General features: G+C 42.0%; 1 protein-coding gene across 2 annotated transcripts in view; it reads right to left on the bottom strand.

Annotated features, from left to right (window-relative positions):
* CAPN6 (calpain 6) overlaps positions 1–22,588 on the bottom strand; it is an 80,629-nt gene extending 58,041 nt beyond the window's left edge. Inside the window, exons 1-2 of one of the 2 annotated variants that reach the window (XM_030576070.1) lie at positions 22,414–22,588; positions 12,830–13,009 (exon numbers count right to left, since the gene is read on the bottom strand). In XM_030576070.1, the coding sequence (XP_030431930.1) occupies positions 12,830–12,994 (165 nt within the window). In that variant the 5' untranslated portion in view covers positions 12,995–13,009; positions 22,414–22,588. Of the gene's footprint in view, positions 1–12,829; positions 13,010–16,930; positions 16,978–22,413 lie in introns of those variants that run through there. The other variant, XM_030576069.1, reaches the window with a different exon arrangement.
* Positions 22,589–26,655: the final 4,067 nt, after the last annotated feature.

Genomic DNA, 26,655 nt, shown 5'->3' with positions numbered 1-26,655 from the left:
GTATTTATATTCCAATTGCTTTATTTTATAATTATATGGCAAAAATGAGAAAGTCTGTAATTTGTCAGTGATAGCGTGGCTGTGACACTTCTGTATCTCAATATCTGATTTTGTAAGCAAGTAGTTTTTAAGTGAGGTGAAACTTGGGGTACACAAGACAAATCAGACTCCTGAAAGGGATACAGTAGTCTGGAAAGGTTGAAAGCCACTGCTCTACAAATCTTAGGATGAGAATTTACTTAACCTGGGAGGCACTCAAAATCATGATGATAAGTGTCAATATAAAATCCTAAAGCACACAGGGGATGACCAAAGTTCAGGTTGGAAAATAATATTATGATCCAGACTGGAGAAGATTCTGAGTAGAACCATCAGCGGAATTGTCAACAACAAAAGCATTGATGATTGACCTGGAAGAAAAAGGGGCAAAAAGGGGACCTACAAGTAGAGACACAGTGTACACAGGGCCAGACATAAGTACCATTAACACTCAGCATAATCCTTCATCAGGCCCATTTGAATTAGTGTATGCATGGGCAAAACTTCAATTTTAATACACAACTATCCATCTTCACATCTTTCACCTGAAGTTAGGTAAATGGAGATTATCTGTTTGAGGAACTACATATCCAGTTCTTTGTTTTTGTTTGAAAATGAACAGGATTCCATTTTCAGTCTAAATAGAGGTTTGTCCAAACTGGATTCTCAAATCTCACCTGCTGGAATTTCAGAAAAGGAAAGATTTGAATCTCCTAAAAAAAAAAAAAAAAAAAGCATCCTTAAGGTTCAGTATCTGTGCTTTTCTGAGGAATGGTAAAGTGCTATAGGAAAGCCTTCCACTGGCTCTTAGATAGCATGCTTTATGTGCACGGTGCTGTACATAGTGCCTATCGTCTAGGCAGAGGACTTCATTACAGGTCTAGAGACAGCTTCTGAACACTAAATTAGCATAAAGTCAAGAACAGGACAAACACTTCATAACCGATAGTCAACAAAAATATCCACATACATTCCAAAGGATAATTTTAAATGAGGAAAGAATGCTTGGTTAAGTGTTGCTGGCACCTTTCTGGGCTTTAGAGCATGGGAAAGACTAGTCCTAATATACAAGAGCAATATCAGGACACTGCTAAAACTAAATGTGTATGATTTTAATTAGTTAAGCTTCCTCTCTCTCACACACACACAGCTTTAGTCTATTTCTGTCACTCCAGAATAAGATGCAAACAATAATTCCTTATGGAACCCACCTTGGCACTATCTATTCGCTGGTCCTGCTGAAAGTTATCAACATCAACCAATGTCATGAAACCAAAAGCAAAGAGGTTAGGTTCTGATCCCAGTTACCCTAGATTTGCAGCAGCCCAGCCAAGAGAAGAATCTGACCAGAAATCATTGTTTTAAAACCGTTCCATTGAGAATTTTAAAGACCACTTTTTGGACAGCTATTTCCCATTAAAATGAATGGGTAGCAAGCATGCAAGCCTTTCAGGTGTCCTTGAAGATCCCATTTTTAAAGTTTATGAATTCTGAGTAGCAAGGAGGCAAGAGTGGGATCTTGGACTTTTGCTAAGGCCAGCCACTTTCTTAAATCCTCAGCTGAACCTCATTAAAGTCTCTAATACACTCCAAAGAGCTTGATAGTCCAGATTCCAGTTTATTCAGCAAGAAAACAAGGCTCAGAAGGGAATGAAGGTTAATATTCAACTTGTTAAAGAAATACACATAATGAAGAAGTCCTGGTTACCCCAAGACCTTGGTTTGGTGGCAATTCATTGTGAATATCATTGTGGTTTTTTCCCCCCATCTGGCTGAAAATTACAACTAACAACGTGAAGACAATGTGACTTAACTGCAACGTCTGCAAAATGTCATTGCCATTCTCTGCCATTTGAATGTGCAGTTGCTAGGGTAACTCATGTGAAGGGCATGCTTTAGTATTGCCACATGCATCTTTGGGAACTGTGCCAACATCTGAGATACGGCAGCTGGGATGGATTTTACTTCTTCTTCCCCAGGAGCCACTTTTCCCTTTTACAACAGTGACTAAATCAGCCAGCTCTTGGAAGGCAGCTATTCACAGTTAGAAGAATGGCATTTGTATTAGAATGATGGATGGTTATAGCAGGGCGCAGAGTAATCAGGAGCCAAGGATGCTGTAAGCCCTTATCAAATCAAGTGTTCCGTATTGGTAGACTTCATTTACAGGCTTCTAAGGAATGCACAGCTCATTATGAGCACCCAGTGCCAGGGTACTGAATACACAGGCTAACTAAAGAAGATAAAATCATTTTTAAATTACAGTAAATGATCTCTTTTGTTGGTTCCCCCAACCCACCCCAACATACCCGCAATCACATTATATACAGCTGCCTACATCAGATATACTTAACTACAGAATTTCAACCTGCATGGCAGGACTGTAATATTTCTGCCTAAACCTTCCAACCTTCTCTGATTGCCATACTTAAATCTGAAGAAGAGCTCTGTGTAAACTCAGAAGTCTGACTCTCTCACCAACAGAAGTTGGTCCAATAGAAGATATTACCTCATCCATCTTGTCTCTCTCATATAAACAAACATTAAATTTGGATCCTAAACTTTGCACAGTTCCTTAAAGAGATACTGTCAAAGTTTTAGGTCTTAACGTTTGCTTACTTTAAAGTAAAGGCTGCTTTTGCATACAATTCTTTATACGTCTTTTTTAACAGATCCTGCAGGCTGAAGGGGAAACATATTACACCAATCACACATATTGGCTTATTTCCCGACAAAGATGAAAATATGCCTGGTCTACTCTCTTATTCTAGGTCCTACCATAAGCATAGCTGTGCACATAGGCTAAGTCGCACGTTTGCACTGTCTCATGGTTGGAGGAAAAAGTCCCTTGGGAGAATCTGGTGGTCAGGTTCAACATTAAAATCTGCTTTTAATGGAAAGTAAAATTTTGGCCCTAAAGTATTAACCACGCTTTCAGTGCACTTATGGTTAATTGTGGATAATTACAGTGTATACCACCACATTTTATAATATTAAGCTAATATTTTGAAGATTTAACAATCCACTCGGAACCCCTTTGATTGCCTTACAGGGCAACTAATGTATCAAGGTGCCTTTAAATGGTAATATATGGTCTTATAGTTGTTATACCATAAGTTTCCACATTTCATATATCATTTGCACAGGACAGCAATCATTGTGTGAAGCATTATGACCCCTGGGATGCAAAGAAAAGCAGCCATCTGAACTTTACATTAGATTCATGCATGTTAAAGTCCTCTGATGTGCTTTCCTCCCTTTACTTCAATGCAGTCCACTTCTTCCTTATTCTAGTACCAGAGGACCCCAGTAAGAAGAAAAAAAAAGAATCATAAACTGGTAGAGGTTGGGTTTCCTACAGCAATCTGCATTCCCAAGCAGATTTGATATTCTCTCCAATGCCCCCATGTGCTGAAAGAAAATAGGCCTGTGATCCGTATAAAAAAAGATTCCTGAACACTATGAAAGCTCAGCTGAACTTACTTAGAAATACACATCCACAATCCCACAGTTGTCTATTCTGCGTGAGCTTAAAAGATGCAAATGAGGCATCATATGGGGCTTAGCTGTTTGTATTAATTTGCACATTAGCTGACCACAACTGTCAAAGGAGAAATGCGGATGCTTTGGGGGGGGTTGCCACTAAAAACAATTAAAAGCGCTTCTGTTGCTTGAAGCCACAGTGATGTGTTTTTTGAACCTGACTGGCATCCTTAGGTCAGTGCAGACATGGAACGGACAGAAAAAGGAGGGAGGGCTAAAGTCCCTTCACCAGTTCTGACATGACAAGGTGTTTTGTAAACAAAGGGCACATGGGGAAAAAAATGCTGTCAAAACACTAAGCCTTCTGTTTCCTCAGAGGGAGCTCTGTAATGTTCCTCCAGGACAGGTGTTGACTACAGGAGAGGCCTCAAATGCCCAAGTCAGCACTCACAACTGGTGAGAGGTTTTATTCACTGGCTGCTAGGATGACTGACAGCCCTTCCAACCAGTTACAAGGAGCAGTGTAATCCTGAGAAAATGGGCATTGGGTCTGAGAGCCGGAACTCCCACATTCTAATGCCATCTCTGCTGTTTGCTTGCAGTGGAGCTTCAAGCAAGTCACTTCACCTCTCTGCCTGAGTTTGCCAGTCTGTAAACCAGGGATAATACTCACCATGCCTACCTGAGTAACTGGTGTCTGTACAGAACTTTGAACACACGGGGTCTGGCTTTCCCTTCCCTGATACCAGCAGTACGTATAACCCCCCGGAAAGCACTGGAATTTCACCCAAGTAACACTGCAGTAGTAGAGTAGAGAACTGGGGCCATAAACAACACAGCAGCTTTTTAGAAACCCAGGAGATCCAAATAGAGGCCCATGTTTATGCAATCCCCAGCCTCATAGCTAAATATCTGACCCTTAACATGATGGAGCTAATGTGTATTTAATAAAAGAGAGAGGGAAAATGAATCCATTGTGTCATTTTGTCTCTGGGACTCAGATTCTTGAGAGATGGCAAATAACATCACAGCAACATTCCCAGCAAGAGTCTTTCTGTGTTATCTTCCAGGAAAAGGACCCACACTGTCTTTACAGTGTGATAGAGCACTGATTATACTCTATTCATTGCTGTGCAGAGAACTGCAAAAACACTGTTTACAACCACACAGTAACCTGCTAGACCTGAGAAAAGGCCAACTGGGGAAACCCAGAGAAGCGAGTTATAGTTTTGACTATCACTTTCCCCCACAAATAATTTGGAAAGGAAACTCTGTGTATAATCAAGGATGTCCTCCCTACGCAAGGGAATCATCATTATTATCTGCTTACCACTGACAAAGATAGAATTGGGATTTAATAGCCTTTGCCAGGAAAGCCTCTGATGATGATGCCTTAAACTTTCTCAACTTTAATTTAAATAATTGAAAATCCTAAATCTTCCCCTCAGGCTAATTGCACCATCTGTTGGTGTTTTCATTAGAGGTGAAGAGCCAACTGTTCATTAGAGATTGGTGCTGACCATAACCGCCACAAGGAGGCAACATTTCTGTCCAACATCAATGGGTCAGCATGGGTACACAGCTGAGGACACACTGCACTACCAGCAGGAGGCTGGGAAGAGAATCCCTGTAAATTCTCTGGGTTAGTCCAAGGCTTCCCACAGAGGACACTCACGCTCCTCTCCAACTCTACTCTATGCTTCCAAAAGCTGGCAGGGGGAATGGAAACTCCAGGTAAGCTGAACGGGACGGATTGATTTCAATACAACTAGAAGGACATTTTTCTCTTGGATATTTTTTTAAAATGGACACTAGATTTTTCCTACACAAATAAAATCAAAAATTTTCTCAGGAAGTTTGTTTCAGTCAGATTTCTCTCCCTCTATTTTCAGTAAAGAGGTTTGGTTTCAATTTTGTGAAAACAATCCCCCAAATTTGCAAAATATTTTTTTTCCAAAAGTCAGAATTCCCTGTGAAAGACAACGGGCGTTTTCCAACCAGCTCTCCGAGCACAGACAGCCCCTTCCATCCCAGGATCTCAGCACACTTTTGTACGTTTGGGCCGGTGCCTGCCTGGCCCTGATTCCACCTGGGAAGGGAGCAAGCAGCTTCCCTGGCCATGCATGGCCAACGCAAGAAGCAAGCCGAACTGCAGCGCCTACACTTTCATCGCACCTCGAAGGCAGCATGTGGGTCAATGGCCCTGCTCCCCCTCTACACGATCTCATGGAACAGTGCTGGAGCAATGGTGTGGAGGGAGGCAGCAAGCTTCATGCCATCAAGACGCATAATAGGAAGCATGCTCCTTGCCTGCTGGGGAACTCTGGAAGGCATTTAGAATGCCTCCCACAGATCCCCTGGTGGCATCGTGCCTCTGCTTTGCCCCCAGTGCAGACCTGTGCCTCAAAAGCACAGCTGAACCCTCGCTGCTTATGCACCAGTTCCCCTGTGAAGTATTAATATCCCCATTTTGCAGATGAGAAACCAAAGGCGCAGGGAGGGTGGTCTACCCTGATTTTCAGAAGCAGCAAGTGCCCAGAAATCTTGTTGATGTCAGTGGAAACTGGAGCTGTTGATCGGCCTGCTTTCTTCAAAGGCAAGGATATGCTCAGTCAGCAGACCATGCCGCACCCTTCCCAGTGCACTGTAGAGAACACAGAGCTAGATACTCCGAGTAGATTTAGACCTTTCTCGTGCAGTGGCTGCCCCCTACCAACCACATACTGCACTACAGCATGAGCAATGGCTGGGATACTAGATGGGGAAGGCTCTGAGTTACTACAGAGAATTCTTTCCCAGGTATCTACCTTAACATAAGAACAGCCATACTGGGTCAGACCAAAGATCCATCTAGCTCAGTATCCTGTCTTCTGACAGTGGCCAATGCCAGGTGCCCCAGAGGGAATGAATAGAACTGGTAATCATCAAGTGATCCATTTCCTGTTGTCCATTCCCAGCTTCTGGCAAACAAAGGCTAGGGACAGTATCTCTGCCCTTCCTGACTAATAGCTATTGATGGACCTATCCCCCATGAATTTATTGAGTTCTTTTTTAAACCCTGTTATAGTCTTGGCCTTCAAAACATCCTCTGGCAAGGAGTTCCACCGGTTGACTGTACGTTGTGTGAAAAAAATACTCTTTTTTGTTTGTTTTAAACCTGCTGCCTATTAAGACACTTGTGGGTCTTGCCCGCATGCTCAGGGTCTAATGGATTGCCATATCTGGGGTTGGGAAGGAATTTTCCCCCAGGTCAGACTGGCAGAGACCCTGGGGGGTGGAGTTCGCCTTCCTCTGCAACATGGGGCATGGGTCACTCGCAGGTTTAAAACTAGTGTAAATGGTGAATTCTCTGTAACTTGAAGTCTTTAAACCATGATTTGAAGACTTCAGTAACTCAGCCAAAGGTTAGGGGTCTATTTCAGGAGTGGGAGAGGTTCTGTGGCCTGCAATGTGCAGGAGGTCAGACTAGATGGTCATAATGGCCCCTTCTGGCCTTAAGTCTGTGAGTCTGAACTCCTGTGCACAGTTTGAACCCAGAACCTCTGGTTCATGCTGCCAATGGAGCTGCACTGGTAATAGTGCCATTTCTGCACGCAAGTAGTGCAAAAACCCAGTGCACAGTGCATTGAAGAGACTTGCCCTTTTGGCCCTATATAGCTGATTGGCTGGGGAACATTTGTATAGAAACCCCAGTTCTCTCTCTCTTTCTGAGAATATGCCGCTGTGAATTCCAGCCATCAACAGAGGATTGCAGTGCGATACATGGTGCCTTTCGTCTTATCAACTTCTTAATCCTCAGGTATAACACTTAACAAGACCATATTGGCTTTCTTCTGCGTCCCAAGGGACATTTTAAAAAACAGATTATTAATGGCAATCAGGATAGCCTGGTACTGCTGCTAATCTGACAGGGTTTTACACACAGCACACATGCTAATCTTGCAGGTGCTGATGTGAGGAAGAAAGTGATGGGGAAAACGTCACAATAGACGCCCTATTTTTAGCAGATCAGAGCAAAACCTCTGCAGAGATATCTCCATAGACACGGCCTCCTTAGTATTAATTTTGCTTGGAAAATGCCAGTGTTTTAGGGATTAAGCAAGGGGTTAGCATTAATGCATGCTAAAAATAGAACACCAGACTGGCAGTCATGTTCTCACCATTCCTCAGCAAAGGTCTAGATAGAGACAGGACTTGAAAGTAAAGCTATTAATACTTAGAACGTACATGGCTCTTTTCACAGCCAAAGCACTGTACTAATGCTGGCAAATTCAGCCTTACCACATCCCTGGAAGGGAGGTGTTATTAGCCATGTTTTATGGATGGGGAAACTGAAGCAGGGAGTTGAAATGATTTGCCCAAGGCCATGGAGGAAGTCAGTGTCAAAGCCAGGTTCAGAAGTCAGGTGTTCCTAGCTCCCTGTCCTGTGCTCAGGCCGCAGGCCCACGTCTCTTGCTAATGGTATCTCTACGTTGCAATCGAGGGGTTTAAGTGCACATGCAGACATACCTGAGCTAGCTTTAATCTAGCTGGTTCAAGTACTAACAGCAGGGAAGCCACAGCAGTACAGACTTCAGTGTGGGTAGCCACCTGAGTAATTACCCCAGCATGCCAGGCAGGCTCATACAGCCATGCTGAAGCCTCTGCCGATGCACTTTCACTGCTATTGGTACCTTTGCTAGCTAGTGGAAGGCAGATTCTGTCCTCTGCTGCAGTGGATAGAAACAGGCCCCTTGAGGAATTCCTCCAGTGCAGAGGCAGCATAGGAACAGCAGACCTAAACTGCCCTCCTGTGCAGTTCCCTCCCCTCATCGTAAAGGCTGAAGAGGCACAATGTGTTTCCGCTAGTCTCTGCTCAGGAGCAGCCATATAGTGGCCCATAGGCCAGCCCAAAAGGTGGCTTAAAGCACCTTTGTCTGGACTCCAGCTCCCACCCTGTGCCCCCTAGGAAGTGCAGCACAAAGCCTTCCCCTGGCTCACTATATCTTTTGCTCACCTCAGAATGGGAACAGAATGATTCAGTTCCCATCCCTCTCTACCCTGAAACACTGTCCTCTTTGTGTTAATTCATTTCTTTGTATTTCCGTGAGTGCTTTTGTTGCACTTCCCTTCTCTCCTTTTCAGAGAAGAGGGGAAACCCCCAATAAACACAAGAACATTGAATGAATTCTTGGAACCTCTGCATTTCTCTAAAACTTGGATTGCTATTTGCATAATAAAATTGCTTTTTACTTTCCCTGTGCACAATCTAATCTTTTAATTGGAAAACATGCTCTGCTCACTAAACTCTTTTAGGTTTCTATTTTTGTGCTTGTGCAATTAACAGCACTATGGAAAAAAACTAAATCTATACAGACCAGAACAGTGCAAGCTAGAACTGGTCCCACCTGCCTTTCCTTTTCCTGTGGATACCAAACCTCAGTCTTAAATGTATGGGAGAATAGGACACACACATTGTCTGGGTAGGAGGCAATTCAGGTGTTTACAGAAAGCTGCCTAAATTTCTGCTGCATGCAGAATATCAGCTAGTCCAAAAATTGAGGCTGTGTATAACAGTGAGGCCACCAAACTCATTGTGCTTAAGGATGAAAACACGTTATGGATCCAACTACAGAGTTTCCACACTCTGCTGGCCCGTATCTATCCAGATATAACCCAATTACATTTTCCGTTGGAAAGCCATATGGTTCAGCAGAGTTGAAAATTATTTTAATTCCCTCTGAATTATTTGCTCATATCCTACTCTGAATAATTTCAGGAATGCAAAATTAACAACCCATAACCCCCACTGCAAACTGACTAACAGACCCCAATAAAATAATATCAGCAACTCAAACCACAGCATGTCAGCAGCAGCTAGAAGAGAACAATGTAACATTTGGTTCCTATTAAGGCAGATTATTAAGGCAGATGCTAATAAAATAGCCTAGAAGCAGTCACCAGTACAAATGTCTCTGTGTTAACTGGTTTCAGAGTGGTAGTCATGTTAGTCTGCATCAGCAAAAGTAACCAAGGATCCTTGTGGCACCTTAGAGACTAACACTTTTATTTGGGCATAAGCTTTTGTGGGCTAAAACCCACTTCATCAGATGCATGGAGTGAAAAATACAGTAATACAAAAAGCTGTATTATACAGTAATATAATGTGATATAATATATATTCTTCTTACTGTATTTTTCATTCCATGTATCTGATGAAGTGGGTTCTAGCCCACGCAAGCTTATGCCCAAATAAATTTGTTAGTCTCTAAGGTGCCACAAGGACTTCTTGTTATTTTTTCTGTGTTATTTGCAACAGTCATCCTTTTAAAACATCTAAGTCTCAAGTGAAGTCCCATCCCTATGGAAATCCATGGTAAAGCTTCTATCAACCTCAGTGCAGCCAGGATGTTGTCCCGGTCTCCATAAATCAGTAAAGGAAAAAAAACAACACATTTGCTAATATTTTTTCCAGGGACCTGATAGAGCTGAGTCTGAGACATGCATCAGAAGGACGGATGAGAAAATGGCCTGCTGACATTTTCACACCCAACTTCAGAGGGCTCAGAGGAGAGGGAAGACTCCACAAGCCCCTTTTGGAGGCAGCACTCCCTCTATTCCAGTATCGCAGCCTCCTTCCTTTCCATTTCATTTCACATCAGACCCATTCTGTTCCATTATGGAGATGGATTCCCTGCAATTTCTCAGGCACCTTTCTGTAGAGTAATATCCCTTTAAGTAGTGTGAGCCCTCCAGTGAGCCTCCTATGTCCTATTGCAGAAGCCACTGGAGCAGCAGTGTATATCTGGAGCTAGGCTTTGGTTGCTTGTAGATCCATGGTTCCCAAACTTGTTCCGCTGCTTGTGCGGGGAAAGGCCCTGGTGGGCTGGGCCAGTTTGTTTACCTGCCATGTCTGCAGGTTTGGCTGATTGTGGCTCATAGTGGCTGTGCTTTGCTGCTCCAGGCCAATGGGAGCTGCTGGAAGTGGTGGCCAGTACATCCCTTGGCCTGTGCCGCTTCCATCATGGAGCAGGTCCTCAAGAAATCAATTCTGAAGCACTTAGAGGAGAGGAAAGTGATCAGGAACAGTCAGCATGGATTCACCAAGGGCAAGTCACGCCTGGCTAATCTAATTGCCTTCTATGATGAGATAACTGGCTCTGTGGATGAGGGGAAAGCAGTGGATGTGTTATTCTTTGACTTTAGCAAAGCTTTTGATGCAGTCTCTCACAGTATCCTTGCCAGCAAGTTAAAGAAGTATGGGCTGGATGAATGGACTATAAGGTGGACAGAAAGCTAGCTAGATCGTCGGGCCCAATGGGTAGTGATCAATGGCTCCATGTCTAGTTGGTAGCCGGTATCAAGCGGAGTGCCCCAAGGGTCGGTCCTGGGGCTGGTTTTGTTCAATATCATCATTAATGATCTGGAGGATGGCGTGGACTTCACCCTCAGCAAGTTTGCAGATGACACTAAACTAGGAGGAGTGGTAAATACGCTGGAATATAGGGATAGGATATAGAGGACCTAGACAAATTAGAGGATTGGGCCAAAAGAAATGTGATGGGGTTCAACAAGGACAAGTGCAGAGTCCTGCACTTAGGACGGAAGAATCCCATGCACTGCTACAGTCTAGGGACAGAGTGACTAGGCAGCAGTTCTGCAGAAAAGGACCTAGGGACTACAGTAAACGAGAAACTGGATATGAGTCAACAGTGTGCTTTTGTTACCAAGAAGGCTAATGGCATTATGGGCTGTATAAGTAGGAGCATTGCTAGCAGATTGAGGGACGTGATCATTCCCCTCTATTTGGCATTGATGAGGCCTCATCTGGAGTACTGCGTCTAGTTTTGGACCCCACATTACAAGAAGGATGTGGAAAAATTGGAAAGAGTCCAGTGGAGGGCAACAAAAATGATTAGGGGGCTGGAGCACATGACTTATGAGGAGAGGCTGAGGGAACTGGGATTGTTTAGTCTGCAGAAGAGAAGAATGAGGCGGGATTCGATAGCTGGTTTCAACTACCTGAAAGAGGGTTCCAAAGAGGATGGATCTAGACTCTTCTCAGTGGTATCAGGTGACAGAACAAGGAGTAATGGTCTCAAGTTGCAGTGGAGGAGGTTTAGGTTGGATATTAGGAGAAACTTTTTCCTCAGAGAGTGGTGAAGCACTGGAATCAATTATCTAGGGAGGTGGTGGAATCTCCTTCCTTAGAGGTTTTTAAAGTCAGGCTTGACAACGCTCTGGCTAGGATGATTTAGTTGGTGATTGATCCTGCTTTGAGCAGGGGGTTGGACTAGATGACCTCCTGAGGTCCCTTCCAACCCTGATATTCTATGATTCTAATGCACTACTGGAAGACACTCAGCTACTCTGGTGATGAGTGATGTATAAAAACAGATATAGAATAGAAATTGCCATATAGCATTCAATTTTCCTATATAGGGATTCCAGAAGTGACAGATAAGGAAGTGTGTTATGTTAGTGGCACATAAACAGATGTTATATAAAATACTCTTGCTGGAAAGTTGCAACATAACACTACTTTCTTTTTAAAATCCAGAACCTCACACACAAGAATCAAAACCAGAGAGAGACAAAGCAGGCTGGTCCCCAAGGCAGAGAGGCACAAATCGTGCCACCTTCCTGTAGGCTTAGCCTTTCCAGACAGAATTCTCAAAACTCAGATTGCACAATTCCCTACAGAGCCTCCTAGCCTGAAAGAAGGACCAGAAAACCCCTTATAAACTTAAAGTGATTGCTTGTAGTTTTGATAACATTTTCAATACATTACAAATTGAAACCATAATTAACCAAGTCTGTCACATTATTGTACTACTTCTGTCAGCACAGTAGGCCAAAAAGGGACTTCTCGGCAGACTGACCCAGGTAATTAATATTTTACTCCAAGAACATATTACTGTATTGAGTGATCTGTTACAGACAGATTTTTTTCAGTGAATTCAGAGAATACTGATTTAAATGGAACTAAGATTATAGTTACCTCATATTTCTGGTTTTATAGTAGAGAGTTATCAATAGTAAAAAACACAATTAGTCATGCACAGCATTTAATTCACATTGTGTCTTTCTGTATTAAAGCATTATTGTAGTCTGGACAGCAATTTGACACAGCAAGTCTGTTGTCTCTACATTACAACTGTATGAAATAAATGGTGGGGGAAGGGGCTTTGTGGGACAGGGAGGAGAAGAATTGTTTTGTAAATTATATTTTACCCCTGAAGGGTGAATAGGAATTAAAAGGATTCTGTTAACCTTGCAGATGAACAGCACAAACTGGGCTCTATTCATCACGAATGGTGTAAATTACCTTTGGCCGCTTCCATTCCACTCTTCCAGAGGGGCACCTGTTGTAGAAAAGGGATTCGTCCGATGCTGGAAACTCAGGATCTTCAAAGAGTCGTCCTTGTTTGATGCACTGCTGCTTGAGTTCATGATACTTCTGATCTTTGAAAGATTTCACTGATGAAAACATAGTCCTCTGTCCAGCCTAGATTAAGATTAATAATCTGTGTAAATTTGGATTCCACCCTCAGCATGCTCTTAAAACAGATTGTACAACCAGTAGTTCTAGGCAAAATGATAGACTGCTGTCAGATAAAAGGTGGATTACAAATTAGATTAGGCTGGAATTAGATCATGAAGTCTCAAAAGGATTTACCTTTTCGGCTATTACAAAGGCCCTAATTTTTGAGTTGGAGAGAACTTTGAGGATGCATCTCATCAGGAAGAATAATAAAGATTATTCTGGACAGAGCCGGTGCATAGCACTTCCTTCTTTGCTCATGGCTCTAGGGTTTTTGGAAGTTAAACTCTGAACAGAGTGGGTGTGTGCTCCCAAGCTAGAGTACCTGGGAAGGTTTTTGTCTCCTTTCCATCTGGTGGGATTCAGAGTCATAGATTTTAAGGCTAGAAGGGACCACCAGATCATCTATTCTGACCTCCTGTACATCACAAGGCACTTAACACCACTGAGCACCCACACCTTAACCCCAGCAACTGAAATGAAACCAAAATATTACAGCATACAAGAGACTACATCATGATATGCTACAGGGAGGGACTAGGAGGGACCAAGCCACCACAGTGGCAAGGAGATGATTAAATAAAAGATAATCAAATAATCCTGGAAAGTGACCATACAAGACCATTCCAAGCAGAGTGTGTTCATAATCACCCCTCCTCTCTCCAACAGCTAAGTAGAAAATGGGGCCCACTAATTGTCACCACTTCTATGCATGAACAGTGAAGACTGCAACACAATTTCCACAAGAAGCTATTTGAATTTTTAAAGGAATATGCTTTGGCTGGTTTTGCTTTTTCCAGATATTTTAGTGAACTGATTTTCCTGACAGCAATGTTCACAGAAGCAGCAGGTATTTGAGAATCCTGGTGGAAAGTGAATAGGAAATTTGCTTTCTGTGTTTGCATTGATTCTAAGAGTTATGACTATGCAATCAGGTAATATAAGCATGCCATGTGATTTAGGCAACCAATCACACCGCCAAGTATTATACTTGCAGTAAACATGCTACAAACCAGGAATTATTAGCAGAAATTATACAGGATTGTCTATGGCTTTTCTAACATTTTGCACAGCTCCATTTTCTACATGGTCAGGCTGTTGGAGAGAGGACAGGTGGATTACAAAGACACTCTGCTTGGAATGTCTTGTATGGTGAATCCTTGCCTCTTCTTTCCCTCATATTTTCAGGGCCACATCCTCCTCCTTCCCTGAAATGATCTGCAATAATAAAAAGACTGTCACTGAAGTAGAGGACACTGTGTGTGTAAAACATCCTTGTTGAGGAGAGGGAGCAATAACATGCAACAGGGCATGCAATTACAGTGAGAGCTGTGCAAATAACTGATTGGTTGGTTATGGGGCAAAAATGCAAAAGCCAAAAAAGTTTCATTTCAGGTTGAACAAAACGTTCTGCTTGACCTGAAACATTTAGTTTCATTTAAGGTTTTCTTACCATTTTATAATTTTTAAAAATAAAATCAAAGCAAAAGTTTTACTTGAATAAATATTTTGAATTAAAAAAAATATTTTGACCTTTTTGGAATTTTTCTTCCCCCACCCCCAGCTGAAACCATTCAGTGAATTTGATAAAAATTTGCAAGATGTGTTTATTGTCTCAAATATGCATTTTTCAGTGAACAAAATTTCCATCTGAAAAAGTTCACCCGGGTCTAATCAAAATATCAGAATGATCTTCTTTAGGTGTTAGCACCTTCACCCACTGGAGTGGAAGGAGCAATCTGATATCAAATGTGCATCCTCCATTGTTGCATTTATTTGCACACGGACTGAAGCCAGAATTTGACCCAAAGCTGTAACTAAGCATGGCAAATTTTCCTTTAGAGCCAAAATCTCTGATCTGTATTGATGTTAGTTAATGTATGCCGAAAGGCGCACCAGAGACTGGGGGAGTACCCTGCACTAGAAAAGTGATAGACCATGATTCTGTATTTCTTTTCCATTTCTAGCTCTCTTGGGCTAAATCCTGAAGTGTCTGCTTAATAAGTTCTTGGTCTTTACTCAGGCAAAGCTCCCATGGGCAAAACTCCCATTTGTCGTCAAAGTATAAAGACTTTGACTTCAGTGTGGTCAGGATTTTCCCCAATGGGCATATTTCAAATCCCTTTAGGATTAGACCTTTTACCACTTATGTAATTCAAAGAGGAACATATTTCCTTCCGTCAATACAAACAGCCTTTGAGCTCCACAGTATGAAAATTGGCTGTTCAGGGGCAAAACAGCTCAGTCTAAACAGTTTCCCTTTTCTTAAGGGCAATTCTTTTCTCATTAATGATTCTGAAAGGAGATATCCTGCTTGGCAGTTGGTCTCCAAAGACAAGGAATATTAAGTAGATTTGCTTCTTCCCCCCGCCTGCTTCAAAGTCAAGTGCAGAATACTTCACCAATTAAAAAAAAAAGAGAGCGAGAGCTGGGAAAAATTAATTACTCTAATTTGAATGGATTACAGATTATTACCTCATGATAACACTCATCGACGTTCTCTCATTAAAAAGTCTCCACTGGCTGACTAAGATCCCAAACTACGAGTCTATTTGCAAGATATGCTTGTTTTTAAAATTGTTCCAGGGGGATATGGGTTTCAACTTCTCATTGCATAATTCACAGAGCTAGGTTTTTAGTTACTTTAGCCATCCCCCCTCTTGGTGTGCTGTGCTGGATGGGAATTCCAATCCTTTCAGGATTAAAATCCCCCCCAGCTACAACACAACAGCTTATACTGCAGCAGTGTATAAAGGCAGCCATACAATAAAGAACATAATCTAACCAATATCTGCCTAGCCAGCTGGGTCTCCAGGGCAGCTGTGTTGGAAGGAGTCAGTTTTGCTAGTTATTAGGCATACTAGTGAGGAAGAATAGCCCAGGAGTTAGGCTGCAAGCCTGAGATTTGGGAGTCACTCGTTCAGTTCTCTGCTCTGCTACAGATGCTCTGGGCAAGTCATTTAGACCCAGATCCTAAAAGTATTTAGAAGCCTGGCTCCAACTGATTTCTGCTACATCAGTGAGGGTAAAACATCCACCTTTGACAGTATGTTCCCTAGCTGTACTTTCCTACCTTGCAGGGGCATTGTGTTGTGAGGATAACTATATTAAACACAAGGAGGTGGTCGGATACTACAGTGACCGGAGGGAGGCAGGAAATAGATGATATTGCCATGGGCCGAAGGATGCTGTTTCAACAGCAAACCCCCTAGTCCCTTGGTTAGCTACTATCAAATATTTACATCTTACACTGCTGGCACGTACTGGACTTACAGCAAGGCTAGGCAACCGCTCCTGAGTGCCTTGGACTAGGGCTCAGTACGCTGCCATGTGATAGAAACATCACCTGTGTAATGCTTGTTCATGAGTAGTCCTAAAATATATATTACAACAATTTGAGAACCTCCTCAGCATTGCTATGTAGGCTGGGCTGCAGTAACTAAAGAAAGCAAGTCAATAGACTCTAGTAAAACTATCCCCCCTTTTGACTTTAGCAAGTTACAGTGGCACTCTTTACTTTTACATTCTTTAGACTCTCCAAGCTAAGCTTCCAGACACTGGAATGGAAAGCCTCATTCACTCCCCTGCCCAGTACAACACAATCAAGTGGCAAACCTGAAAGCTTATTCAGGGAGGTGCTGAGCACCCACAACTCATGTTGAAACCAACTTGAATGGAGAATGTTCAGGACTTCTCAGGAACTAGCATCCGGGTTGGAAGACTTTTTCTGAACTGTTCCTTTCTAGGAGATTTTGACTGGAATAAATTTATCAGCACAGACAGTGAAGGTACTCCAGGCAGTTCTCCTTTCTGATAAGATCCTGCTCACATAGCCCCTTTCTTATTTTAACTGCAAGAGAACAATATTATTTGATCTTTACTTACCATGACTGGCCACACTTCCCCAGCTGGAGTGAGCACAGAGCTAAATCACATTCAGCATAGCTGCAAATAGAGTCTTGGCACTATCAATAGTTCTAAAATTAAAGGGCCATCAACCTGAAATCAAATCTGTGTAAGGAGACTTAAGAACAGTTTTAGGAACTATCCCTCTGAGTGCCCTTGCTGAGTTTTAAAGTTTTACAAAAACTTTTCTTTTTAAAGTTTCTGTGCCCCAGTGATGCGTGGAAGAACCACAAAAGCAAAAACAGAAAGCTCACTAACTGTTCACGCAAGGAAAGCAGTAAGAATTATTATACACAGAGCGCTGTCAAATGCACACAGAAAACATGCTGAAAATAATGGAGAAAATATTTCTTTGCTAATCTGCCAGTTTGGGTCATCATAGGTGTTTCTGAAACATTCTAACCTACATGGGACTACTCAGTAAGAAGCATGATTTTTAAATGATGTCCTTTAAGCACAGCTATTCACAACTAATGTGTTTTGCTCTCTACAAGCTTACCTTCTTTTTATAGGAGTGAGGTTACAGTGAAGTCACAAAGGCTGTTTTCACCTTCACAAAAACAAGCATAAAGTTGCTTTTCAATTCATCAGGGCAACACCTCTCTGAGACACTGCAGCAAGTGCTGCCTTCTAATCTGGATCTATCTTCAAAGAGAGGTGCCTGATTTAGTGGAAATTCATTTATTTCATTATATGTCCAGATAGACAGTTCTGTACACAGAATTCACAAACACAGGCTTTCACACAAAAGCCAACACAAAAAGGAAGAATTTTTAGCTACATATATATTGTATTTATTCTGCAATTGGGCATGGATTTGGATAAGAGCTCTCTCTCCTTCCAACTGAATCCTGTTGTGAAGCCCACAGAAGATAGCCTTAGGACAACATCCCTGTCTCAAAAATCTCTATTCCATGCTCCATTAAGCTTTTTGAGATGACCTCCATGTACTTCACTCATCGGGCTGATGCGGGGGGGCTTAGCTGCTCAGGATAGATATCTGAACAGCTTCTGTGCAGGGCTGCAGAACTTTTAAGGAGTTGGGCTAATGTAATAGACTGCCAGTGCACCCAGATTTTAAATGAATTCAATCATTTTTCACAGCCCAAGTCAAGATTTTCAGTTTGTTTCATCCACTCCCCAGCCCCTTTTTAGCTATGCTGTGTAGCCTGCTAGATATTTTGTGCCAAAAACCTTTCTTTGTTCCTTTGACTACTCCTGTTTAAAAAAAACAAGGACTCTCACAAGCAATGAACCAGCAAAGTAAAAAGCCAGCTATTTGACTGAGATCAAACATACTCTTTTGGTATTTTAGTCAACATGCATCTCTTCCTGGTTCCATGCACGCCAAGAACTCACTTCACAACCACTAGACCAGCAAACTAGTTTTACAGCCAGAAGCTTTAAATTACTGCAAGCTCTGAACTATTTCCCTGAAAGAGTCCTAATGTAAAGAGGTTCCAGGAAACAAGGAGAAGAATTTTATAGTGGTTTGTTTCTATTTGCTCAGATTTAAGGGCTTTATAAAGTGATGGTTTTTCAAGTCTGTACTAAAAGCCTGGCTAAATTGAAAGCAGTTGTGAAATCTGTACTTCATTCAGAACCATTATAGAGAGAAACATTTTTATATGTTTGCTGACTTGCCAAGTTATATTACATGATCTGAGTTCTGCTGGTAGCTAAATTGACCTGAAGCATTAGCCCTTCTCTTGTCCAGCAGTAACTGATTCTGTTAGAAAGGAAAATTGAAAAGAAAATATGTGCTTAACTATTAGATAGCTTGGTACTTTATTAAGCATGTGAAGGTTTCTCTATCCAAAACTAGCTTTTAGTTCAGTTGAAGAAATATTCTAAGGGAAAGACACATGAATGTAAGGCTGCGTAACCAAATAAACCAAGAGATGCCAAACATTTTTAGTTGCACAGTTATGGCAGTCTTCTTGCTGTATGTCTACAAAGGGGGAAACTACCTACAGAATCTTGCCTTAAACTTTCTGGTGAGAATATTTGTCCTTTATCTGTATATTCAGACTAACTGGGGAAATACAGGAGAGGGATGGTACTGAGCAGACAGGAGTATCAGGCCAGAGGTAATCAGATGGGACTGGCCATTACCAAGGGAAACAGCAACAACTGCTATTAGTAGATGGTGTCAGGAACTCTAGTGAAGTTTCCATTTGCAGCCAGATTTAATTCTTACCATGTGAAGGAGGACATGAGCACATGCATTTTCTGGCACTGGGAAAGTAGCAACAGCTCTGCCACAGCTATATTATGATGTTCTAATTAGGCTTTTCTTTTTGATCACACAATGATAATGTATAATTTCAAAAGGAATTATTTGGGGGAAAGATCTGTGGCCTGTCTTATACAGGTGCTCAGACTAAGTGATAACAATGGTCCTTTCTGGCCCTATTAATTTGCCCCTTCACTGCCTCTGGACTGGGAGCTAGGAGGCTTATGTTACAAAGAACACTATAGTTTGAAGGGTAACTGAAACTTCCTGACCCAAGTCCATCCTTGATGCAACTCCATCTGCTTCACTGGAGTTCTGCAACAATGAATTGCACCCTACAGCTTGGTTTATGTTGATGTGATACACCCTGTCTGAATAATTTTTTTAATGAACATATCAGGAGGGAATTTTTCAGTGGTGGGTGAAGCAATTCCTAAGGGCTAGACTCTGACTTGTACTACAAGTATTATTATGTCCCTACACAGGCTACCGTAACTGCGGTTCAGGTCTGCAGCAATAAACAGGGCTGCTTGCCTGCTTATACCCTCCCTGGATGGTGAGTAGGTGGGGAATGGGTAGAGCCTTAGTTCTGTGCCACTACTTGTTACTGTGGAGTGGGTAGTAATTTACTTCTGGAACTGGCCAGCAGTGAATTAATCTCTAGGCCCAAGGTGAAAGCAGGGATGGAAATTTGAATCACATGTGCCAGGGAAGCACAAGCCTTCCCAGGGTTACTCCTGGGGAGGTGGAGTTTATGCACAATCTCTTGGTCAGGCAGTGTCTGAAGTCACAACCTAGCCATATACAAAGCTGGCAAATATTTGGAGATCCTTCTAGATGAACTGTGCTATAGAATTGCAGGAAAGTACAAAAATGACCCTAGGCTACATCTGTGCAACCCTGTTATCTCTGGATTATGTCATCAGTTACAAATTTGTAAACTCACTTAATGCTAACGAGGTTACTCAAGTGCTTCAGGGCATGAGCTGAAGGCAATAGGTTTCCTCAGGTGTAGCTAAGAATCTCTATTGCTGGTGATGATGCACAAGGTGGAAAGAAGCCAGCTGAACTCTCAGAGCCCACACTGAGTTTTCACGGCTGGCAGTTAGAAAACAAAACTTTGAATTTGCAAACCAAGTAAACTCCACACCAGCCAAAAAAAAAAAAAAAAAAAGAGAGTTAGTGATTATGGAACTTTTTCAGTCACAGCCACTCAGAGTCAGTACAATACATGTACCTAGAGAAACACTTCTAGATTTGTCCAGTCCCTTCCCCTCAGTTGCCCTGTACACGAAAAGTTTCTCATCACACAGTTGCATGGGAAATATATGTTAACTGCTTTTCCCTTCATGTGTGAAGGATCAAGAAGAGCTGGATTCCACAGAAGAGCCGGATTACTAGCACAGAAGTCTAACATTTCATCAAAAATCAGGCACATTTTAGAAAAAGGATGGTGCTTGAATCAAAGCTATATTTATTGGTGGGGAGTGGAAAGTACCAGCACATTTTCTGCTCTTCATGTACACATGCTGATGCATGGAATCCACTTACCATTGTATCCCTTCTAAGGCAAATGTGCTGAATCTGTTCTCCGGTATAGAGTACCTTCTTAAAAGGAATATGTACACCTATGATCATGTTTTGTGTATTCATTGATGACCTTTTATCCATTTAAAGCTACATCAGAATGTACACATAGTAGTAAATATTCTAGGCACAGATTTTCCCAAGTTTGAGTCTTAAGGAGATTGTACAACCATTTTTCTTGTCCTACGCTCCTACTTTCTGAATACTTGAGAAGTAGCATGCTAATCTCTTCTCATAAAAAAATACAGCTGAGATACTTTGTATTTTTGCCTCCTGCTGCTTTCCCTGAGGCTGTGTAGCCCCAAACCACACCCAGTTTGGTGCCTTGCACATTATATAGAACCCAATTCTATCAAATTATTCCTAACAACCTGTCCTTTAAATAGATCAGCATAGTAATTCTCTTTTTACAGATGGGAAAAATGAGGCACGAAGGTCCAGATACTTAAAAGTACCTTGGTGCCTAACTCATTGGTGCTTTTGAAAATTCCATTAGGCACTTTTCTGAATCTTTAGGTATCTAAATATCTTTGAGGAGCTGAGCCAAAGTAGCTAAGGGCCAGATTTTAAGGCATTTAATTGCCTAATGGGATTTTCAAAAGCACCAAATAGGAGTAGGTGCCTAATGGGATTTTCAAAAATACCTAGATGCCTATCTCAATTTTAAGGTACCAAATGCCTTTAAAAAGCTGCCCCTAAGTGATTTATCCAATGGTCATAAAACCAGTTAGTTATTATTCAGATTAATTCCAAAAGCACAGGGTCAGAGCCTTAGACAATACTCTTGATTTGGAAAGGAAATAATTGAGCATGTTTGAATGATGATATATTTGCAATTAACACTAGTGCAAGCCAGGATAGCATTAAGAATAAGTGTACAAACAAGAGAAAGTGTGCCAATAGAAATGTTTGTGGAATCCTTCTAGACATGTTCTGTGCCTGAAAATAAAGCAGGCAACTTTGTCTTCACAATTCCTAAAAACTCTTATTCCTGCTCTCACATTCAATTCAGTTTTAACGATGACCATGGCAATTAATGAATGTGAGTCCATGAATATGTGGTATTCTTGTTAAATCATTTTGAATGCTCACTTATCCATGATGCTAAGCGCCAACTTCTTGCTAGATATTATCAACATCTCTTTTAAAGAAAGATTTAAAATGCCCACGTGAGACTTGCAATAGAAAATTCTTCAACAAGAACTGACCATACTTTTAAGAAACCAAAGAAGGTGCAATTCTGTACCCCCTGTGAAACTGGTTTAACTGTGAGATTGTAATCACATTGTTTATCAACACTGGCCCCTCTGATTTTTGTGTCTGTGCGGAACTCACACCTGTAGAATAGTCAGACTCCATATCATATTAAACTGGTTATCTCAGAAGAAGTGCCTGGGTAGTCATGCTTCTACAATATACCATTTACAAAAGCCTCAATCAGAGTTCAGTATCAAACCCAGCCATGATTATCTAAAGTATGTATCTTACTGTGTTATAATAAGTACAGCATTTTCTTACTCTGGATATCAAAGTAAAATCGAAGTAGTGATTATCATTACTATAAAGAGAGTTTTGTTTCTGGTAACAAACCAAGCAAATCCACTAAACGCATTTTAGCTTTATTAACATTGGCACTTACCTGGCTTATATAATCTCTGCTCCTGACCTGTCAGGCAAACAAAATCTCCAAAATCAATACTGCAAACAAACAGTCCCCGGCTTCTTAACCTGAAATTTCTTTGGACTGTACCAAAATCTGACCATTAGAGGGGAGGCTCAGAATAACTTCAGAAAATGTTGTCCTCCAGTCTAACTTCTGCTTGCAGGAGCTGATTATGAGTCATAAGGGAAAATATGATTAGAAAGAACAAGGATGCTCTCTCTTGTTTATTCCATAGTAAACTCTGTTAACTGGTTTTATGGCTACAACAGTGATGCAATTTTTAAAGAGTGGAGGCTAAGGGAAGGGAGTTTTGTGGGGATTCTGGACATTCTTTAGTGAAAAACAGAACATATTCTACCACATCATAAAAACAGTGTTCCTTATTAGTTTGCAAAATATTCCCCGGTTCCATAGGGGTATGTCAGTGGTTTGCGTCAGCTTATCCCTTCAACGCATCTCTGCCAGAATGTGCCATTATAAAAAGGTTAAAGCTGAACATGAAAGGGGTTTCACTGAGCCCTAGTTTTTGCTGCATCTCCTGAGCAGCAGAAGATAGCAGGCAAAGCCCAGATGAGAGGCAAAGGTGGCTTATTGCCACCTCTGTGCCCTCTGAATTTTGGGGGCCTGCCTAAAGCCCGGAGGCTGCTCTAAGTTATGGTGGCCATGTGTGGCCAGATAGGGGTCCTAAGGCATCTGGGGAATTCATCAGCATGGGGATAGCCACTGGAGCAGCATAAAAGGGCTGCAGTGTGGCCCAGAATCAGGGTCATTGGGAGGCAGATTTGCCTAGTGATCTGTGTAGGATTGGGAGTCAGGTCAGGAACTCTTGACCTCCTAATCCCGGCTCTGCCACTGACTGGCTGAGTGAACCTGGGAACATCACCTGAGCGGTGATAATATTCACAGCTTAAAAAAATGTGTATTCTTATAGTAGCCACCTTTGATTAAACAGAGACCCAACCAAATAGAGTTTTATTTGATCAGTACTATATTTTTCTTTAAAAAATGAAGGAAGAGACACTTTGAACAAGGCCTTCAAGTGACTTCCAGATAAAAAGCTAGAAAAACAACATCCCTAAACGTAAGGCCAAGTTACTCAGAGTTTCTTAATGAATGAAGACTCCATATTTACATCTGTGTTGAACATATCTATACTCCAGCTCTGATGCAGCAAAACATTTATAGTTAAGTATGTGATTAAATATTCAGCTAAATCAGGGGCTATATGAGCAAATACACAACATTAACAGTCCTATTCTAGCATGCTCTTAGTCCATTCTAAAATTTGGATTAGATTCTTTGGGTGGGTGGATATTCCTGTCTTCTTTAGTTGATGCAAAATCCTGGTCAGGAATTTCTAGGCTCTTACTGTAATGTTATACCCAGAAATGAGGGCTCTAGTAACAACTGGATTGGATTCATGCCAAGGTTACCATATTCAGTCTGTACCTCTGAAATACCCTAATTTGTATGTTGTAGCCACACTATGTAGAGCATTTATAAATGGTGGATGTAGTTTATAGGAATAGAGTGGTAGCCCTTTAAATAGTAGGACTTACAGCGTTCTACATATTAGAACCCACTAGAACCCCGCCGGAAGAGCAGTGAGTATATATTACTCCTGGGGGCATTCTGCATCAAAAAGTTAAAAATTCAGTGCCAAAAAATTAAAAATTCTGCATACAATATTTTTAAAGTCTGCAAATTTTATTTGTCGAAATAACACTACATAATCCTGCCAGTTTCAATTATTTTGGTCATTTATTTCAAAATACCCATCAGCAAGTATGTCTGTAATGATACAGACCCACACAAAAATCCCCCTAGGAGCAGAGAGTTAAAGAAACTCCTATGACAACCCCGTTCCTGTCTCTCTGCCCCCTTTGTCCCCCCCAGAGTCCAGCCAGGGGGCCAGATACCCACAACCCTTCCCCGCCCAGAGCCCAGCTGCAGGCCCCCCCCAGCCAATACACCTGAACCCCCTTCTCCCCAGAGCCCAAATGTTGCCCCCCTACCGCAGCCCAGATACTTACACCCTCCCAGCAGAGTTATGGGTCCCCCTGGCCCAGATACCCACCCCCACACCCACCCCCAGAGCCCAGCTGCAGGGCCCCCCCCTTACCCAGACACCCATCCCCTTGCAGAGCCCAGGGATCCAGAGGGAGACAACAGCTTAATGCTCATTCCCAGGCTTGCACAGAGTTTCCTGCAGGACATGCTGGGAACTGCAGCTGTCGGGAACCCCCCTAGCTCCTGCTCCCTCCCCCCACCAGTGTCTTCTATGTGCAGGCTGGGCTTTGCCATGTCCAATGGCTCCCAGTGGCAGCTAAAAGCAGTGCAGCCCATTTCTGTTGGGGGAAAAGGAAATTCTGCGCCCACAACGTTAATTTCTACTACTGTGCGGTATATGATCAGTAACCATGGCTATTTGGACTCCATTGTGCCTGTGTGGCTCCTTCACATTATGCCTGTTGTGTAAAGAACAAGAGACATAAGAGTGGTGTATGCAGAGAGTGATGAAATGACCTGGTGGAGGGCTGTGATATGTTACAGCACACCTAGCCTGTGCTAAAGTTCAGCTGGTGAATTTGTGGTGAGAATTTTTTCATATTGGTATTTTATATTAAGGTGTAACCCGCGAGCTGTGTGTGCTTTAACACTGCTTTGGGAAAAGACATTCACTGGCACTCTTGAAGGAAGCACAACTCTCTCTTCAAAAGAGAAGAGAACTTGACTGCTTCTGAAATGATCGAGGGCACGGAGCCAGCTTCACTGTTCCTTCAGAACAGTGCCAAAACAGGTGCGGGGTGCATGTGTGTGTATGAGGGACAAAAAACAAAGGATCCAAACTACCATGACACAGAACAATCTGTTACACCTGTGTTCTGGAAAGAGGATCCCCAGGATGTGCAGCTGCAGTGTTGCAAAGGTGCTGCCCAGGCCATCTTGTGAGGTCATTTCTAGCAGCATCTAGCCTTGTTGTTGCAGATGTGATAAGGAACATTCCAATGCCATTTTCTAGGAGTTACGTCCTTCTCTGTATGTATAAATATCTTCTGTCTGTGTGTTCCATCTATGCATCCGAAGAAGTGAGCTGTAGCCCACGAAAGCTTATGCTGAAATAAATTTCTTAGTCTCTAAGGTGCCACAAGTACTCCTATCCTTCAGGAAGTGAAATTTAAACAGTAGATCTCCCAAAGGTTCGGATTTCCTTGCTGTAGGAAACTGGAGTACTTTACCCACAGGCATCCATGTGGCCCTACATCTATAACACGATGGAAAGCTGATGGAGTAAATCTGCTTGGACAGCAAAATTCTCTTTCACCTATGGAAAAAAAGAAGAGAACAAGATCAATTGGATTGTCCAACAAGGGATTATGTAGTATCATAGAGCACAGCCCCGGTCCTATAGCAGAGCCACTGGAATCATTTCTAGGTAGCCATCTCAAAGTCATATAATGCTATTATACTAGATAGAATAGTTCCTGACAAGGCAAAACCTTCAGCTTCCAAACTAAACAGCTTCAATCTGACGTGAGACAGGATTGAGAAAAAAATCTTTGAATAGATCAGAACTCTTCTTCCCTGAACATTTTGGAAGATTATGTTGGTCATTTCTTGTTTGACTCTACTCACCTTACTAACCACAAACACTTGAACATATTGTACAGTGACGCATGTGGTGTCTAGTTTAGATTTTTGCAGACTGCCTTCCTTGAGAGACATTTTCTCTCAGTTGCAAGGGTCTATTCCCTCTCACTGGGCAGGGAAGTTAGTTAGGAGAATCTCCAGACTGATGACACTATATGCACTTCAGTGTTTAGAGCCTAGTCAAGTGAGTAACTTCATTGATTGCAGCGTTCACCAGGATTAAATCCTTAACTCACAGGATAGCACTTTTAAATGAAAGGTCTATTCCAAGCTAACATTTGTGTTTTCCATTTTCTTTAAGTGTACATTTTGTTTAACATGCTATTACCGTGTTCAAATGACTGTACTTTAAATGTAGTCAATGATAGCATGATCTTTTACAAAGCTGCTTATAAACCAGAGTACATGCAATTTTGATCTCAGAAACAAGTTATTCCATGCCTTATTTTCCTTTGAGAGAGAGCCAAACAGGTCTGTTAGTATAATGTATCGCCTTACGTGATGGTGTACTAAGTTAAAAAATGTATATATAGGATGTGATTGCCAAAAACTCTCAGCATTGGCCTA

The sequence above is a fragment of the Gopherus evgoodei genome, chromosome 9, assembly GCF_007399415.2.
Source record: "Gopherus evgoodei ecotype Sinaloan lineage chromosome 9, rGopEvg1_v1.p, whole genome shotgun sequence".
In the NCBI taxonomy this organism is placed as follows: domain Eukaryota; kingdom Metazoa; phylum Chordata; order Testudines; family Testudinidae; genus Gopherus; species Gopherus evgoodei.
The sequence above is the reverse complement of the archived record's forward strand: the minus strand, read 5'-3'. Positions and strand labels throughout refer to the sequence as shown.